The sequence below is a fragment of the Typha latifolia genome, chromosome 9 (genome assembly GCF_019914945.1).
Source record: "Typha latifolia isolate L0001 chromosome 9, TyphaL0001v2, whole genome shotgun sequence".
In the NCBI taxonomy this organism is placed as follows: Eukaryota; Viridiplantae; Streptophyta; class Magnoliopsida; order Poales; family Typhaceae; genus Typha; species Typha latifolia.
Window position 1 is genome coordinate 3,260,705 of NC_133094.1, and position 16,780 is coordinate 3,277,484.

Here is a 16,780-nt window from a genome sequence, read left to right on the forward strand (position 1 = left end):
GCTTCAAAGAAGCAAAATTCCAACAGAGAACTCATGTTATGACTATTGTCCAATAGCCTGCACAAGATCACTAGGCTGGAAAATATATTCATCAAATTTATCTTCAATTCAATACAGCACTGTCAGAATGCTAAGTACTAGTAATCTTATCATATCAGACACACTCATGACTGCATCATGGATAAGCAGAGCTGAAGCAAATGACATGCTGAAACAGCTTTCAGAGCTTGGCAGTTCATCAATGGCATCGAATAAATTCGCATGTGTAGGACCACATGTTTTTTTTTTTTTCCTTTTTCAGGATGGTCCAGGTGCCAACCACCAGTAGATCTTTGTCGGATGCCAATCTATTGAAGAATGTCATTAAAATCTGTGAGATGTCCAACAGGACATAAGCCTTATTCCAGTTGTACACGATTTGGCCGAAGGACCACAAGCTAATCATCATCCTAAATCAAATAGCCATACATCATATTCTGCAAATCATATCAAGATAATTTTTTCGATTCAGTATTCTTGTGTTCAATTATTGGAGACAAGTATTTTAAAGATCATAGCATACATAAAAGAAAGAAATTTTGACAAAAGTAGTGAAGAGCATGAATACAATTTCCTTCCAAGTTATACCAACAAATTAAGTGCCATATCATTGGAAATGCCCTATCTGCACCTGAACTGACTTCTTAACAGGTTCTGACATGATATCAACATATCACGAACGGACATCAAATTCCTGATAAAGGCAACTTTAAGCAAGGGAGCAGTCTGCCATGAAGTAGAAAGTTAGTAGAGCAGCTGTTTGAGATTTTTAATCCTAATTTGATCTCAGTCAACCAAGACATTAGCTTTGTAAATGGTACAAAACATACGATTTTGAACTCAGATATTCCTTACCAAGAGTTATCTGAAATCGTTTTCAGATTTGTGTTTATTAAATTCTGCAAAGCTCCAATCTAAAACTCAACCTAGTGAGAAAGCCCACAGTATCTTGACGTACATGACTTTTCTCTCTTACATAATTTCAATAGAGGAGATAATGCTGCAATATTAGACTAATTGTTGAGCAAGATGTCATCTTTTCTGCTGTACAAGAAGAAAATCTTTAGCATTATCTGATACACGTGTTGAGAAAAATTTCTTGTACTAGCACGAATGAAGGAGCATATGCTTATGTTTTTTTTTGCCTCTTGGCCACTATATTTCCAGTGAAAGAGCTTTGCATCTCCTCAAGTAAGATAGGTACATCAATCTACTGCAAATGCACCAAGAAATACTAAGCTCAGCAAGGGTGGTAGTTGGATACAGGATAGCCATCACGTGGTTTACTGTTTGTTTCCCGGGGACAGTAAGAGGAATTGGTACCACAATTCATTTGCATGACATTTTGGAGCTCACTACCCCATGCATTGCATATCTGTAGATATTAAACGGAGGTTAATAACGGAGGAAAGAAAAATGAATCTCGGAACAGTTGATGAACAAGAACCATTAAGATACCAAACTGGATAATGTCTTCATGATGGCTATACTTCACTACTGGAAATAACTTAAGTAAATTAGGCATTTTCATAGCAAGCAAGAGTGGTAGTTGGTCTCAGACAAAAATAATCTAGTGGTAGTTCTGAGTGGGGGAAACAGAGATTAGCTTTTGCATTTAAGATCTTCTTATCAAACAAAATTTATAGTACATTTGGTAGGTATACCTGAATATTAGCCTCTTTGTATGCATTGATAGCAGCAAATTGAGTATTAGCCACATGCCTACATGCATCTGCTGGGTTTACCATGCCTATTATTCCAGCGGAAACAAGGAGTTGTTGACTTGGATGCAACTGAGGATAAATCATGTCCGGAGAGAAACCAACTATAGATGAGGAGCCCACATAGGACTGCAAAAGCTGCTCAAAAGCAAAATGGTATATAAACTGTACTGCTGATCAGAAGTAATTCAATTAACCCCAGTGAACCTGATTTGAGATGTTTGTAGAAAATATTATGTCTTATTATTGATCCCAAAATTTTGGAATGACAAACATGTGTTGTTAAAGTACATACATCTTTAGATAGAATCCCTTCAATGTTGAAGTCTTGTTGTGGATTCACAGCAGCAAGCTTCATTGACAGAAACTGATAGGGAGGAGAGAAAGTATATGAGCTACTCCTGTAATCCGACATATAACTATATGATTTGGGATAAGATATATTGCATGGTGCATACCTCAATCTGCCGTTGGAGTGATTGAACATAGTTTATGATTTCATCCAGCATAAGTGCCTTTCCTGTGACCTACATTCACAATAACATTCTTACACAAGAAAATAGATATTAAATTGATGCGAAAACATCACTAGATCTGCATTACTTTACTGCATCCCGGCACAAGATCTTGAAGATACTTCATTCTTTCGTTTATCTTTTCCCTTCGTACCTGAAAGGTAATTTAATCCAGTTGATTCCAAAAAGCATATATCTTAAGAACATGATGTATATACAGAAATTATTCATTGACTTCTTACTCTTTCTGCAAGACTGTGGCTATTAGTTGCCTGTCCACGGCGAGCTCTCACATGAATAAAGTCTTCGTTGGTTTCTTCTGAGCTATCCTTGGCACGCTTACTGCTATTAGTCTTCGAGTTGTTATGCTCTACCTTCTGTTTAGTCTCAGAATTTTCCTTTCTAGTTTCTATTGGTAAACTTTGGACTCCTTGTGCATGGCTGAGTTTTGCATTCTATATCACAACAACAGATCAAATGCTTGTCTTAACTGTGGCAATTAAGTACCCTGGAAAAAAAAAGAATACTGTTAAAATTTACCTGATTTGTCCTCTTCCTCTTCTTTGCACAAGGATCATTGGTAGAAGAGTTCCCAGCTGCAACAGCCATATTATGAATCTCCTCTTGTTCACCTTCAGTTTCATAGTGTCCTTTCTCTCTTTGTTTCTCCAATGGGTTTTCACTGTTGGATCTACTGTCAACAGATACAGAGGCAACCTCAGCCTCAGGGAGTTCAGACACATTTATTTCACTCTTGTGAGCATTAGGAGAAGGGCATGGCAATTCAAATGGACTGGAAAGACTATCACCGTTGGCGCATGAAAACCTCAAAGCTTGCTCAGCGAAAGTAGGAAGACTACCCGGAAATGAGGCTGGTAAGAAGAGTCTTCTGGGACTTACAGCTACTGGTTTTCCGACAGGCATATTGACGGTTGTGCTTGTATTGGATTGAATGGCATTTTCGCAGAAACTCAAGAGTAGGGAATTGGAGGATTGGTTACAGAGGCTAGCACTGGAAGGTTCCACCATGGAAGCTGGATGGCCCACAGTAATGGAAGGGATGGCAGGAACCATACCCATCAAGCATGTCCCAAATTGCCATTCAGCAGAATTATTGGAACTCTCTTGGCTCAACTGATCCTCACTCCTCTTCTCCATTAATCCAAATTTAACATTTTTCCTAGCATCCATCTTTTTTGCTCGATTCCCAATATCATTCAGGTGATTGAACAGAGGAGCTAATAATGAAACAAATAGGATGGATAAAAAATGTTCAACAAGTTAGCACCTGAATAGCTTACTTGAATCAAGCAGCCTCTTAAATAGCAGAAGCTAACTCATCAGGGCCAAATATCTTCTGAGGGAAATGAAAAGCTGAGCCAATCTATGAAGAATAAATCCAAGAAGCCATGAAACTGGAGCAGTCCTGAAAAGGGGAGGAGGAGCACAGAATCAAATCTATGATCCAGTTCTCAAAATGGTCCAATCTTGGAAGAGAATCCTCAAAAGGCACAAAATCCAGTTCACATCAGAAACCATTGGTTGCAGATATGAACAGCTTTATTAACCACCATTATCAAAATTAAAAGTTAAAAAGAACAGTAAACGGATACTATCCATGCCCTACAATTAGCAATGCTTGGAATAAATGAATGCCAAAAATTTGAGCAACCCCAGGAGGCTAAAAACCAAAAAAGCCCACGACTTGCTGCGGGGAAGACCTCAAAGAACACGAAAACAGAACAGCGAGTAAGGGTGAAAAGACGAGGCGATGAGAGAATCCCCATTCGTCTCAGAAACAGGAGAAGAAACAAGAATGCATTGGTTTCAGAGAGCACGGAAAGATCCAGCCAAAACCCACGCAAAGACAACGCTAGCTCGAATTCACAACCTCCCAACCAAATGAACTTAGTGCAGAGTGAGAGATGTGGGAAAACGAAAGATACCCACTTGAGATTCCTCCCCACCATTTAAGATTCTCTGCCTCCCATTGAAGCCTTTAGCCCCTTGGAGGAACGGAAAGATGTGGACTTTTTCCCTATTTTGGGCTTTGAGACCCTCCTCCTCTTGCAGGACTAGCATGTCATCTTTATAGCTCGCAGAGATAGAGATGGATGAAGAAGAATGGTACAACAAGAGGTAGAGAGAATTTAGAGCTTTGTGCTGCATTTATATCTCGCTTTGTACACGAACGAGATAGGAAAACTAAAATGGAAGGAAGGATGATTAACGACCACACAAAAATATATACAATTTGAAAGAAAATTGAAACGTAAATCTCCCACTTTCTTTCGTCCTAATTTAAAAATACCATAAAATTACTAACCTTTTCATATTTTTAGATTATTACTTCTCCCGATAACTACTGTGATTGCAACCTGGACAATCTACTTTATTGATCATAGTCTCTCTCTCTCTCTCTCTCTCTCCAAAGCAAGTACAACCAATTTGCAAGTATAATTGATCACTAATATAGATGAAAAAGATTAAATGACCATTTTATTTTTAACATTTCGTTCTCTCTTTTCTGTAAATAAGCGCAGAGAGTCTAAAACTGATCACCTGATAGACGAAAAAAAAATTAACAATCAAGGAAAGGATATTTGAAGGATTTTATTACATATTTAATGCATCATTGCATCAATCATCCAAGGGGTTTGGCGTAGGCTAAATTTGGGTTCCGTGTCTCCGTAGCTTTGGTACATAGCTAGACAACAAGAAGGCAGAACCGAATATTACATAGATATGATAAAAAGCTGATCCATATGGCATAGCATGTGAATTTGCTCTCATGATAAATTGAAAATGTTAACATATTTTACTTATAAAAACTATGATCTTATTTTCAATCCAATAACTTTTTGGAACATCGTATCAATATAATAACATGCTGACAACTAATGGGTCTTCCTCATGTCACCACGTTTCCTATTATTTATACATATTTGAAGAACATCTTTTGGAGTAATCTATTTTTTTTTTTAAAAGAATACATGAAAAGAGAAAGAGATAGAGAGAGAGAGAAAGAGAGAGAGAAAGAGTCCATGGCAAATAAGTCATTTCAAGGAGGCATTTCGCAATAACAAGGTAAACATATTATTTTATGATAATTTTCATGTGTACTAAAAAAATTATTAGGTATTCATTAGTGTAATATGTTATGATCATTTTTATATCATTGCAGAATTATATACTTTCATAGTGTCAGAAAGGGTCTTTCTTTTAACTTTATATGTGGGGTCCCTAGTCCAACTAATAATCAAAAGAAGAATAAAAAAACACCGTCATTACTTACCGTCTCTAATGAACTATTCTAATGCATGCCCTCATCAAACTTTCTCTTGGAAAGACTATTCCTTCCTTATGAGGGGGGTTGAAAGCCTTATACCATCTTTAATCACATTTTCCACTCTATTCACATTCCAAGTGACCTTCTCTGTACGTCAAATAGCATCTTTCAGTAGCTTTCATATACTATGTTTTAACCAAGCAAACCATTAACTAGTAGATAGACTTAAGGGTGATAGTATTCCTTTGGAGACCAAGGTGCATGTGGAACAATTGATTTGGTAAATGCCCAATGCATTGCACCCATCTCAATTTTCTAGGGATTTGCACTGCCTCATTAAACCAAGTACCAAAAGAGTTCTTTTTCTTTTCTTTCTTGTGGTACTAAAGAATAGGAAATGGCACTTCTATCATGGAACAAATCCTCTTGGATGTTAAGATGCAGATAAATAAATACTTCAATGACTCTTTCCCTTCAGATATTTAACCATAAGTTTTCAGTATCATGATGTGACCACTATGGCATCCTTATCATGGGGTGTCATGTCTCTCCACCTATCACATTTATGAGATTGTTATCCTCATCATTTGATGTCATCTCTGAACTTTTGGAACAGTTATTCCTAGATCTTGACATCTTGGGAATAGGATCCATCATCTCTCATTTATTCTAGTTTAACTATCCTTACAGTTGATCCTTTCCTACAAACAGTGGAACTCTGGTTTGTGCTACTTAGCATAGTAGTAAGTACATTTTTTTAAGGAGTGAGAATTTAATGGTGTACTAATTAAACTAATGTCACTTGAGTTCGGAGAACGCCCATAAATATATGAGACCTCCAACTAACTCAGCACACTATCCAATTGGCATAGTGGGAAGCAAACTGTTGATCCATGTGGTGCTTCATTTGAAGGGCCTGCTTACATCATTCGAGAGTTGAAATAGAAAAGAAAAAAGAAAATTAGTAAATGGCGACATGCCTTGACTGTATAATATTTAGAGTGAAAAACTACTGCAGTTTTACCATCTGTGCTTATGAATATGGTTTGAAAAGATCACCTCTCTATTCTGTTTGTTAGATTCATGTCGTCGTCGATGGCAGAGTGATACACAGCTACCACCACTGTATTCTTAATTGACAGCAAAACTAAAAGATGATCTCCTTTCAGGTTGACAACACATGATAAAGAAGCTCAAAAACTATGAAAAAGAATATGTGAGTTTATAAGAAAGATAATGCATTGATGAAATCAATGATCTCAGAAAGAATAGCAATCATTATGTATTAAACAGATGATAGGGTGTTAAAAGTTCAAGATGCTCTTATAATCTCAATTATGGCAATACATGAAAGCACTGGAAAAAGGATAGAGTACTTACACAAGGGATGAAGATAATTACTATCTACCATTTGCCACAATCCAAAACTGTATATACTCAAGATGCTAGCAGTAAGCATTCTCTATTCACTGATGGCAAAAGAAGGCCTTACAAGATAAATTAGTCTGGAAAGTTCTACTATCTAACAAAAAAATGATTATTCTGATACAATGCAATCACAAGAATCAACACAGCAGCACCTTCTTCCATACTTGAATCCCATAAAGCAACGTATTTGAACCTCGTCAAGCCAAGAGTAGATTGTTCAACTTAAATCTCTCGCATCAGGGTGTGCACTATGCTTTTATTCGTATCAAAAATGCACCTATTGATGATTGCAATTCAAGAAATTTATTAATAAAAACATTCTCGACAAGAATAGATTTAGAAGGGAAGTTAACAAGATTTGGTCGATTAGCTTTTAAATAGAAAGAACTTCAGGTCTACATATTAGAACCATGGGAACAGATCAGCTGACCCATTAGATTCACAGAATTGTAAAGCTGTCATCCACAACATATCATCACTGAGATTAGAAGCCTGCACCTTTTTCTGTTGGTCAGAAGAAAAATGAAATTGTATCCTAGATTCCTAGTATCTCCTTAAAGAGAGATGGTGATCAAGAATCACAACGGCCATCAATTTATCCCAGTGGTTATATCAGAAAAGGCATATGCAACCAAACTATTGGTAGGTATAATAATCTAAATACCAAAGAAGGTTTCACCAGAATGAACACTCATACATCATTAGTATGAGTGAATTTTTGAATATATTGAAAAAAAAATTTAACCAAGAAGATATAGTAGGAAACTCACATGCAGGAAGGTTGGATATGTCAGCAGTAACAGCACATGGAATTCCCAAGTTGGTTAGTGCACCCCTTAAGATTCCGCACGGAAAGTAGAGATGCATGTTCGCGGCTTGGGCTGCATTATTATCAGATGTTGACTCAGAAGAGTTTTCTTGAGATGCATTGGTGTTCTCTACAGATTGATCAATTGATACGCGAGTAAGCCAGCGGAAACAATTATCTTGCAGCACAAAAGTACCCTGCCAGGGATCATGAGAAAACTAAAGTCATATATGTGATACATCATATATAACCTTGGGTTTACCAATCTTTTCATCATTACTCTGTGATTTGTTTTTAAGTTGTCTATCTGCTTCTTGAATAGCACTGTCCAAAAATCCTTGCAGATAAACTTGATTGCTTCTAGATGATCACTGAATCTAGGGCGCTCCACTGTATATCTGGATAAAAGCAAGGATACTGGTATTTTACAATACTGATTTACAAAGAAGGATGAAGTTTATCTAGGAGTCAGAACTGTAGGATACAAAGGGGATATTAGTGTACAATCAGAATAATTTTACACATGATACCTTGTCATTCTGGCATATAGCTGGCACATCCTGACATGTCTAGAATGGGCTTTTTTTTACACCCTTATTTACATATGAAAAATTACCTGTAAAGGTTTAACAATATAATTTCTATTATATGTTATTGTTGCTTGCTTTTTCATTCCTAAATCTCTACCCAACACATTCATTTATATATAAACTATAGTTAAGCCATTTAAAAGGACTTACCCCCCAGACTATATATCACTAATTACTATGAACTGAATCTCCCAAGTAAATCCATTGGGTTTCTGAAAATCCGAAACTTTCGTATCAAATTTCTTACAGAAAGTTGTATGGTCTCGATCATTGGAGGGTGGATCTGAGCAATTGACTTTCGACAATCAAAATGTTACTTATTTATGGCTTGGTTTTTTGGTCTATGATCCTCTTGGACATCTCCCCAGACATTCTCTTTGGAGGGTAGATCTCTGTTTTCTCTTCTTATCAAGTGCTACCAAGCACCATCCTCTCCAACATTTCTCTTCATCAGAATTCTTGATACCTGGTCTCTGATCATCCCTTTTCTCTCTATGCATCTAAAACTATCAAATCCTTCTACATCATATTCATATTTTAGCAACATCACTATCTTTATCAAATCTATATAGTTCAGAAATAGTCTTACAATAACATTTTAATCCCACAACAGGTGAAAAAGAAGCAACCTTTAATCCAAAAAAGAAGTCTCCAAGAGACAACAGACAAGGCCAACACGACATAGAAAAACGCCAACACAACATAAAAAGAAAAGTAGAATCATTCGATCTAAATAGTTCAACAATGAGGACAAGATCCAATTTTGACGCAGCATTTAAAATCAAAGACCTCAAATTACGCGAAGAAACACATTCACAAAGAAGAAGGATTCATATATCCCAATGTTGGGTTTCCCACATAAGTTTGAAACAAATCAAGAAAAGAAGAGGAATAGATAAAGTAGATCCGAGGGGAATAAGAAGGGAGACGAAGAGATCCAAAAAAGATTACCTCTCAGAGAGCTGGTGGCCGACCTGGAAGCCGATGGCTTCGATGCGGCGGGCGGCGAGCTCGGGTTTGGTGGAGTAGAAGCGGTCGCAGTACGCCGATACCATCTCGATGATCACGCCGTCCACGCAGCTCTCCGCCACCTCCCTCCCCATCTCTCTCTCTCTCTCTCTCTCTCTCTCTCTCTCTCTCTCTCTCTCTCTCTCTCTCTCTATATATATATATATATATATATATATATACACTTAAATCTCGATCTCTGTCTCGACTATAAAGACTGCGATAGACTCCGAGACTCCGAGACTCCGAGAATCCGAGAATCCGAGAACCCGCTAAGATGAGATACGAGTCCGACCCGGTTTATCGGTGCCAGGTTCCAAATTATTCTACTTGGTTGCTCTCTTGGTTAGACTTAATCAGTCCCAAACGTACATTTTTAATGAGCTCGATGGAGACTTAGAAGGCCTAGTGCATGAAGTTTTGCCCAGTTCTTAAACATAAATTAAATACATCTAAAATTTTACTTATATTTTTTCATTTGGTTGTAAAATATAATAATTACCTTGAATAAATTTATATAAAATTTTTATTTAATTACTAACTATAAATAAATATGTTAATTATACTAAAAATTTTATTTAGAGAATATACATAACTTTATCATTTTACTCGTAATAAAATTTTATATATAACTTGTTGACTTATTTTATATAAGGTTTGATTAAATATACATAAATAAGTATTTAATTATAAAATATATGTAAGAGAGTCTTAATTTATAACGTTAATTTGCTAAGTGAGGTGTTATTTGTCTAATGCTAATTATTAAGCTATCAAATTAGATTTTAATCACATCAGAATGGAATTCGTAATGACATTATTACTCAGCAATACAAGTACTAAACCAGTGAATTCACACAAGAATTTGTTTTCTTGGTACCAAAAGACAAGTGCAAACGAAAATAATTGTATACGTTCTGGATAATTTATCATGTTTGTCAGCATGTCTGGAAATGGACATCCCATCATAACTATAGATAGATTTAATACGTCAAAAACCACAACTCATGAATAACTTGAAAGGTAGTTCAACCTTAACTTTCACATTTAACAAACATAATATGGATGATAAGTTGATAACCCATTAAGTAATGTCTTTAAAAACAACGTGCAGTTTCTGCGCGTAATACACCATTACATTCGACGGGAACAACACACGATTACAACAAAGTAGACACTTTCGCAAGCAATCTGATACAATATAGGATTTCGAATAAAACTTCAGTAGTTCAAATTCCAACTAAAACATGAGCATCCTAACAATCATTATCTTAGAGGCAGTACAACAAAGGGACAAATTACAAATAAAGGAAAGATTCTCATTTTGTCTCTCCAAGCATGTCAAGACCGTGAACTAGCATTATTTCATAAAGATAGTTACCGCAGCTTAGTCAAAATTTTGGTTTTGTTGCAAGTCAACAGTTTCAATCAGGACCCAACACCATACCAGGATAGACGGTGGAGCAGGAAGCCACTCTAGATTCTGAGAATCTTATTGTTACTTCCTTCACCATGACTACCCTGCAAATGAGCATTCTTGACAGAGATATAAGCTGAGTGGAAAGAAGATCAGAAATTTATTTCTTTATTATGTAACATATCATCTATCAGGTAGTATCCATACCTCATTCAGGTCGCAGTTAAAGAGTAAGTTGCTGTCCAAACAAAAAGTAGGGCAGCACCACGTTCAGAATTGCTGCTCATCTAGAGAAATAACAACCTCAAAAAGAAAGAAAAATACAGAATATCTTACCAACAGAAAAAGGAACTAACAATTCTTACAGGCTACAGATACAGAAAGCAAACACATCATCAACTCTCAAGCAACAGTGCTTTCTTCTTGGTACACATAGTAAACAACATATGAGACCAAGAAAACAAGGACTGCTGCAAAAAGATACTTCCAGTTCAGCTGTGTTGGCTCGATAGTCCTTACAGTCCCAAGGCTGGAATCTACAACTGATGAGTCGTCTGCTGAGACTGTCGTTTCCATTTCTATCTCATCATTAGAAACAGCTGGTACTGACTTCACCTGATGAAGAAAAAATGCAGTTCACTGTTTCTGAAGAATACCTCAAACTTTAACACCATAAAAGAGCTTCTTTATCACACAAGTCCAGTGAAAATGGAAATATAGAAAACAAACCGAGATATAAGGCTTGTCATAAGGCCAAATTGGAAATATCTTTTATCAGAAGGTGGCCATTACTATACCTAACAAACTTGTCTTTCTTTGTCCTTTTGTGGGTGAACATGTTAAAAAACTCTGGGTCAAAGGATTTAGTGCACTAATCATATCGGCACTTTTAGTTACACCTCTTAATACATTTTGAATTTGAAAAAAAAAAAAACTGGATCAAGTATATTGACACTTTCTATAAAGATTTAGCATGAGAACATCCTTAAACCTCAAATTGTTGAAGGACCAGACTCTAAAAGACAATAAATATTCCAGTAGAATTTTGATAAGTAGCTTCCAATGATGTCTACTATCTTTTCTTCTAGTTCTACTTGCTTAGTAGCTTTGGCTAACCTCCAATGATAAGTATAGGTCAAGATACCAAAACAAAACATGGATATAACCTGTGGATAACAAGGTTTAGGTTGGAAAGCAGCTCCATAGATTTTCAGTAATCAACCTAAAATTCTCTGTTTAAAGAGAAACGGTAATCTTGCACAGGAAAGCTTTCAGGCAAGTGGGACCTTGTTGCAAGAAATACAACTCTTTGTAAAAGGTAGAAGCAGGAGTGCAGGACACGTTTTCTCCTTTCCAGAAGAAGATGATAATTAGTTCATGCGCCCAATAACATGAAATATCATTGTTTAAATCCCAGTAAATTAATGACCTCCAAAATAACAGCTTCAATTTTAACGCAGTAAGAAAACTACACACCTGAGTATTTGTTGATGAAGATTCTGTTAATGGTTCCTCTGATAATTTAGCAGAACCAGATTTATCTTTATTGTCAGTACCCTTTTGGCTGAAGGTAGTAGTACCTGCATAATCATTTCGTTTGTATTTTTGTACCAGGATCTTGTTCTTTCTTGTTAATGCAGAGATCTGCAGGTGAAAATGATATATAATGTTAGGGGCTACTAGCTTTTCAGATACCATAAAGCATGATAGTCAAGTTATGAAATACACAAAATTCTCACCTCTGCTTACTTAACAACTGTTACAACTAGAGAAATAGTTTAAGACATCCTTAAGCACAAGATTATACCCTTTATCCCAGCCACTAAAGACTTCACCCTATATGGAGCTGAGCAAGTTATCAGTATAAACTTAATGCTTCCTCTTTGTTTAGAGCAATAAATAGGAAATATTTACTACATCCAGAAAAAACAACACAATCATGAAAATAATCTTCTCTCCTAACACAAATCATAATAGGAAAAGGCACCAATGCTAGATGGGCAAATACCTGTAAATGAAGCTGTTCTCTTTCCAATGCTAGTTTTCTAACAAGGTCAACAATGATTTTAGTTCTCATACCAATGTCTTTTGCAGTCGATACTTTAGCAAGATCAGCATGACTCAGTGAATTCTCTAGCATTTCAACTTTGTTCCTTACAAAACCTAGCTCTTCATTAACCTCCAAATTGGTTCTAGTCAACACAGTGCACTTGGATTCAGCATTCTCAGCTCTACTTTCAGCTTTTGAAACTTTGCTTTTAAGATCTTCAATCATATGTTCCATATCACCCATGGTAGACTTCAGCAAATTCTGTTGTTCCACAATTGCTTCCACAGATGCTTTTGCATGCTCTAACTGAGTATCTGATTCCTTGAGCTTCCTCTCTAAGAAGTTAATCTTTTCTGATCCATGATGTTTAAGCACTTGAAGTTCTCCTTTAAGTTTCATATTAGCTTCAATCAACTCTGAACATTGTGCTTCTGCACTTTCAGCCCTGCTTTCTGTTTTTGTATTAGTTTCTTTAAGGCTCTTAATTACATTTTCCAGTACACTTAGTTCAGAATGCAACATCTTCTTCTCTTCCTGACTTGCTTCAACAGAGGCCTTTGACAACAACAACTGGTTATTTGATCCCTTTAGCTGCTCCTCGAGGGATAGCACCTTTTCCCTCAAAGATGAGACCTCAGAACCGGCAAACGTGCATCTATCCTCAGCTTCCTTTAGTCTAGCTTTCAGCCCATTTTCTTGCAACAGAACAATATTATCAGGTTCTGCATGACTGGACTGTAGCTTTTGCAGACTGCTTTCTTCTGCAGATAACTCCATCATACCATTCTGTAACTTGGACCTCATCTCGCTTTCTCTAAGCATTGAAGCATTAAGATCGAATTGTACAGCATTAAGGCTTCCTATTAATTCTTTTGAAATTCCTCGAAATAGCATAGAAGCATTTTCAGCCTCAAATGTCCTCTCCAGTATCATATCAATTGATTCTTCCAGACAATATGATTCTCTTTCTGCATTGCGCACTTTCAATTTGAGTTCCTCTTCAACAGATCTTGAATCAGAAAGCTTCTTTTCAAGATCCAGTTCCCTCGCCAAAGATTTCTCCAACATCTGTAGCACATGTCTCTGCTGATCTTCAGTTTGCATCTTCCATTTAGTGCTCTTGAATGAAAAATGACCATTCTCAGTCCCGCCATCTTCGCCTGTCCCTGCTCAAATGCATGCATTAGAAACAAAGAATTCCTACCCACATTCTCACTGCTAATGTAAAATATTATTTACAACTTACAAGGTTTGCTCCAAATATAATATATGGCATTTTCAAATTTAACTGATTCTCTCCTAATATCAGCAACTAGGTCCTGAAACTGCTTCAAAGACATTTCAGCATGATGCAACTTCTCTTGCATTTTTTCTGAAGATTCTTCATCAGAAATCTTTTCATGGGCAACCCAGATTTCCATCTGAAGAGATGTCATAAAGCTATCTAATTCTTTAACCTCAGAGTCTAAAATTCCAGATAAGATATCAAATTTAAAAGCCTTCTCGGCAGACTCATCAGAAACACCATTATTATCTAAAACAAGCGATTCAATATCATTTGCTCTGCCCGCAACGTCCATCAAAAGTATCTCCAAGTTTAGCAACTTCTCAGAAAAATACGCAAGATCAAGCTCCACTCTCGTAAGAATATCCATGACGTTTCCCCCTCCATTCACTCTCGCCCCATTTGGTGGTGCATCTTCTTTCAAAAAGTCATCATCATGATCATCACTAGCAGCCATGATCTTCCTTTTGCTTCCTGCACAAGTCTTACTAGGTCAAACATAGAAAGGAGAATGTAAACAGATGCAAGGTATACACTTTGTCATATGCGACTACTATCGCTTATACCAAATTGATTGTAGAACAGGTTAAGAGAAGAGTTTGACCAGAAAAAAAAAGAAGAAAAGATCCAGAACAAACAGATTAAAATTAGAGCTACAACAAGTTTTATATGTGCAAAAGGCCCTCCAAGTTTCCACAGAGTGAGATCCAAAGTGTATCTTCGCCAACTCCCTCAACAACCCGTAATTTTCTACCTGCAATTAGAACCCTACTCCATGTATAACTAATACTACTAATCAGATTCACCATCCAACTATAACGAACCAGATCAAGTAAACGAGATTCTCTAAAAGATACCCGTGAAAAGTAGTCACGACGCAAAGAAAATCGACGAGATACGAGAAGATTACCGCTAGATTGTCCGACGAGGGTTATTGAATAGAGTGGAGCGAGGAGGGAGAGATCGATCTGGAGGCGAAGGGAGAGAGGGAGGAGGGAAATGGAACGGTGACCGAACCGCCCTACTCCGCTCGCTTTCGTTTCTTCTCTCTCTCTCTGCTCTTCTTTTGGGTTTTTTTGCATTTATACCCCTCCAAATTCTTTATTTATGTATATACTCCTCTAAGTCTGATATTTGTATATATACCCCTTAAAACACTTGTTTTTGTACGAGCACCCTTTAAAACCTTTATTTTTGTAAAGATACCCATAAAAGTTAATCAATAATTAATTTGATCTATTTAATAGCAAAAGGATAAAAATAACCCTATACATTGCTATCAAACAAGAATATATTTATTATTCTATCTATTTAATGATTCAGATTTTAACATATAGTTACTAGGAAAATAATAGATAAAGGGTAATTATGCAAAAATAATTAAATATTCTCCGCTTATTAGAAAATTATTCTACCTCATCTTCCGCGAAGGCAATACAATGGCATATTGGTTTACAGATTTGACTTAAATCTGAAATAAGGTTGTACTCCAGATATTTGTAATCCGCTTGTTACCGATTTTAGTTGTTGATTTCTCCGGAGCTTTTTATAGCCATAATTATTAGTTTTTAATAAAATAGTTTCTTAAATAATAATGAGCTTACATGGTTTAGTCTCAATTTATCTCAATTTTTATTTTCTAATTATTATATTTTTAGTTTCAAATGATTCTTGTATCAATAGGTATTTCAACTATTCTCCAATATTTTTATAATTTTAGAAGTATTATTACCTAATTCCTGTGGTGGTAATAACAATAGATGGTAATACGGTGTTAATTGGATATTTAAAAAAAATAGAGGCTTTTTTTGGAAGAAAAATATAAGATATGGTTCGAACTATAAAAAATAAAAATAAAAAAGAAAGTCTAAAATGCGGAGTTTTTCTAGCATATTCTTACTCCACAAGTGAATAGTAGGACAAAAAAATGTGTGTGTGTGTGTGTGATGCTAGGAAGGACTACAAAATTGGTTCAAAATGTTTAAAATATAAAACTTGTGTAAAAATATTTAGAGGTTTTGTACGAGCTTATGCACAAGTTTTTATGAAGAATTATAAAAAAACTCAAAGAGAATGGTTATAACCACTTTAGAAGTTGTTTAACGAAATTTACATCCTACATTTTTATTATTTACAAATTAAGTCTTATTATTTAGCAAATATGTACAGAAAACAACTCGAGTTAGATTTGAGCTAACACCGTGATAATATTTTATTAACTAAAGATATTTTATTTCTAAAATACCTAAAATACCCTTAGTATAGGTTGATCCGGGGGCGATCAGGTCTGGCTTGACCCCAAGGTTGGGCCCATGGACAAGAATGTGACGACAGGTGAGGGTTGCACGCCGACCTGGGTCCCATCAAAGAGGATGGTGGTAGTGGGGTTGGAGTTGGAGAAGAGGTAGGCCTTAATGGCCTCCCCAGCCTTTTGACCTATTCATGTAACCAGGGGAAGGTAGGCATTAGCGACGAGCTCTTTCCTGTTCGTTGTGGTGTTCGTGAGAACCATCCTCAAAAAGTCGCAATCAAGCATGCTAGCTCCAATGGTGTTGATCCACAGTGCCGTGATGGAAAGCATGGAGGCACCCAGATCTGCATTCCCTACCAAGCATGAGATGAGCACACCC

At 36.3% G+C, this 16,780-nt stretch overlaps 3 protein-coding genes across 22 annotated transcripts; all 3 read right to left on the reverse strand.

The window, feature by feature from the left end:
- Positions 1-886: 886 nt before the first annotated feature.
- LOC140794986 (uncharacterized) lies at positions 887-4,716 on the reverse strand. Of its 11 annotated transcripts, none has more exons than XM_073147331.1 (9): positions 4,602-4,716; positions 4,243-4,480; positions 2,816-3,701; positions 2,518-2,730; positions 2,364-2,429; positions 2,219-2,287; positions 2,056-2,127; positions 1,704-1,898; positions 887-1,414 (listed from the first exon to the last, which is right to left on the reverse strand). In XM_073147331.1, the coding sequence occupies exons 3-9, from the start codon at positions 3,464-3,466 to the stop codon at positions 1,280-1,282; spliced, it is 1,401 nt and encodes a 466-aa protein (XP_073003432.1). In that variant the 5' UTR covers positions 3,467-3,701; positions 4,243-4,480; positions 4,602-4,716; the 3' UTR covers positions 887-1,279. The 11 variants fall into 11 exon arrangements, with proteins under 11 accessions (XP_073003432.1, XP_073003428.1, XP_073003437.1 ...); XM_073147327.1 differs by having other exon boundaries at positions 4,226-4,480; positions 4,602-4,634; XM_073147336.1 differs by lacking the exon at positions 4,602-4,716 and having other exon boundaries at positions 2,816-3,466; positions 3,577-3,701; positions 4,226-4,595.
- A 2,236-nt stretch (positions 4,717-6,952) lies between these two features.
- On the reverse strand, positions 6,953-9,545 carry LOC140795243 (uncharacterized). The gene is made up of 4 exons (XM_073147702.1): positions 9,342-9,545; positions 8,081-8,198; positions 7,763-7,997; positions 6,953-7,269 (listed from the first exon to the last, which is right to left on the reverse strand). The coding sequence occupies exons 1-4, from the start codon at positions 9,491-9,493 to the stop codon at positions 7,241-7,243; spliced, it is 534 nt and encodes a 177-aa protein (XP_073003803.1). The 5' UTR covers positions 9,494-9,545; the 3' UTR covers positions 6,953-7,240.
- Positions 9,546-10,576: 1,031 nt separating this feature from the next.
- Positions 10,577-15,214, reverse strand: LOC140795101 (WPP domain-interacting tail-anchored protein 1-like). Of its 10 annotated transcripts, none has more exons than XR_012110247.1 (7): positions 15,061-15,206; positions 14,112-14,624; positions 12,824-14,031; positions 12,292-12,459; positions 11,181-11,430; positions 11,023-11,094; positions 10,577-10,919 (listed from the first exon to the last, which is right to left on the reverse strand). XR_012110247.1 is itself a non-coding variant. In XM_073147481.1 (6 exons), exons 2-5 carry the CDS (start codon positions 14,605-14,607, stop codon positions 11,218-11,220), a joined length of 2,085 nt encoding a protein of 694 aa, XP_073003582.1. In that variant the 5' UTR covers positions 14,608-14,624; positions 15,061-15,206; the 3' UTR covers positions 10,957-11,094; positions 11,181-11,217. The 10 variants fall into 10 exon arrangements, 3 of the variants coding, with proteins under 3 accessions (XP_073003582.1, XP_073003580.1, XP_073003579.1); XR_012110246.1 differs by having other exon boundaries at positions 11,023-11,102; XR_012110248.1 differs by having other exon boundaries at positions 10,744-10,919; positions 11,023-11,053; positions 11,152-11,430.
- Between the last annotated feature and the right edge of the window lie 1,566 nt (positions 15,215-16,780).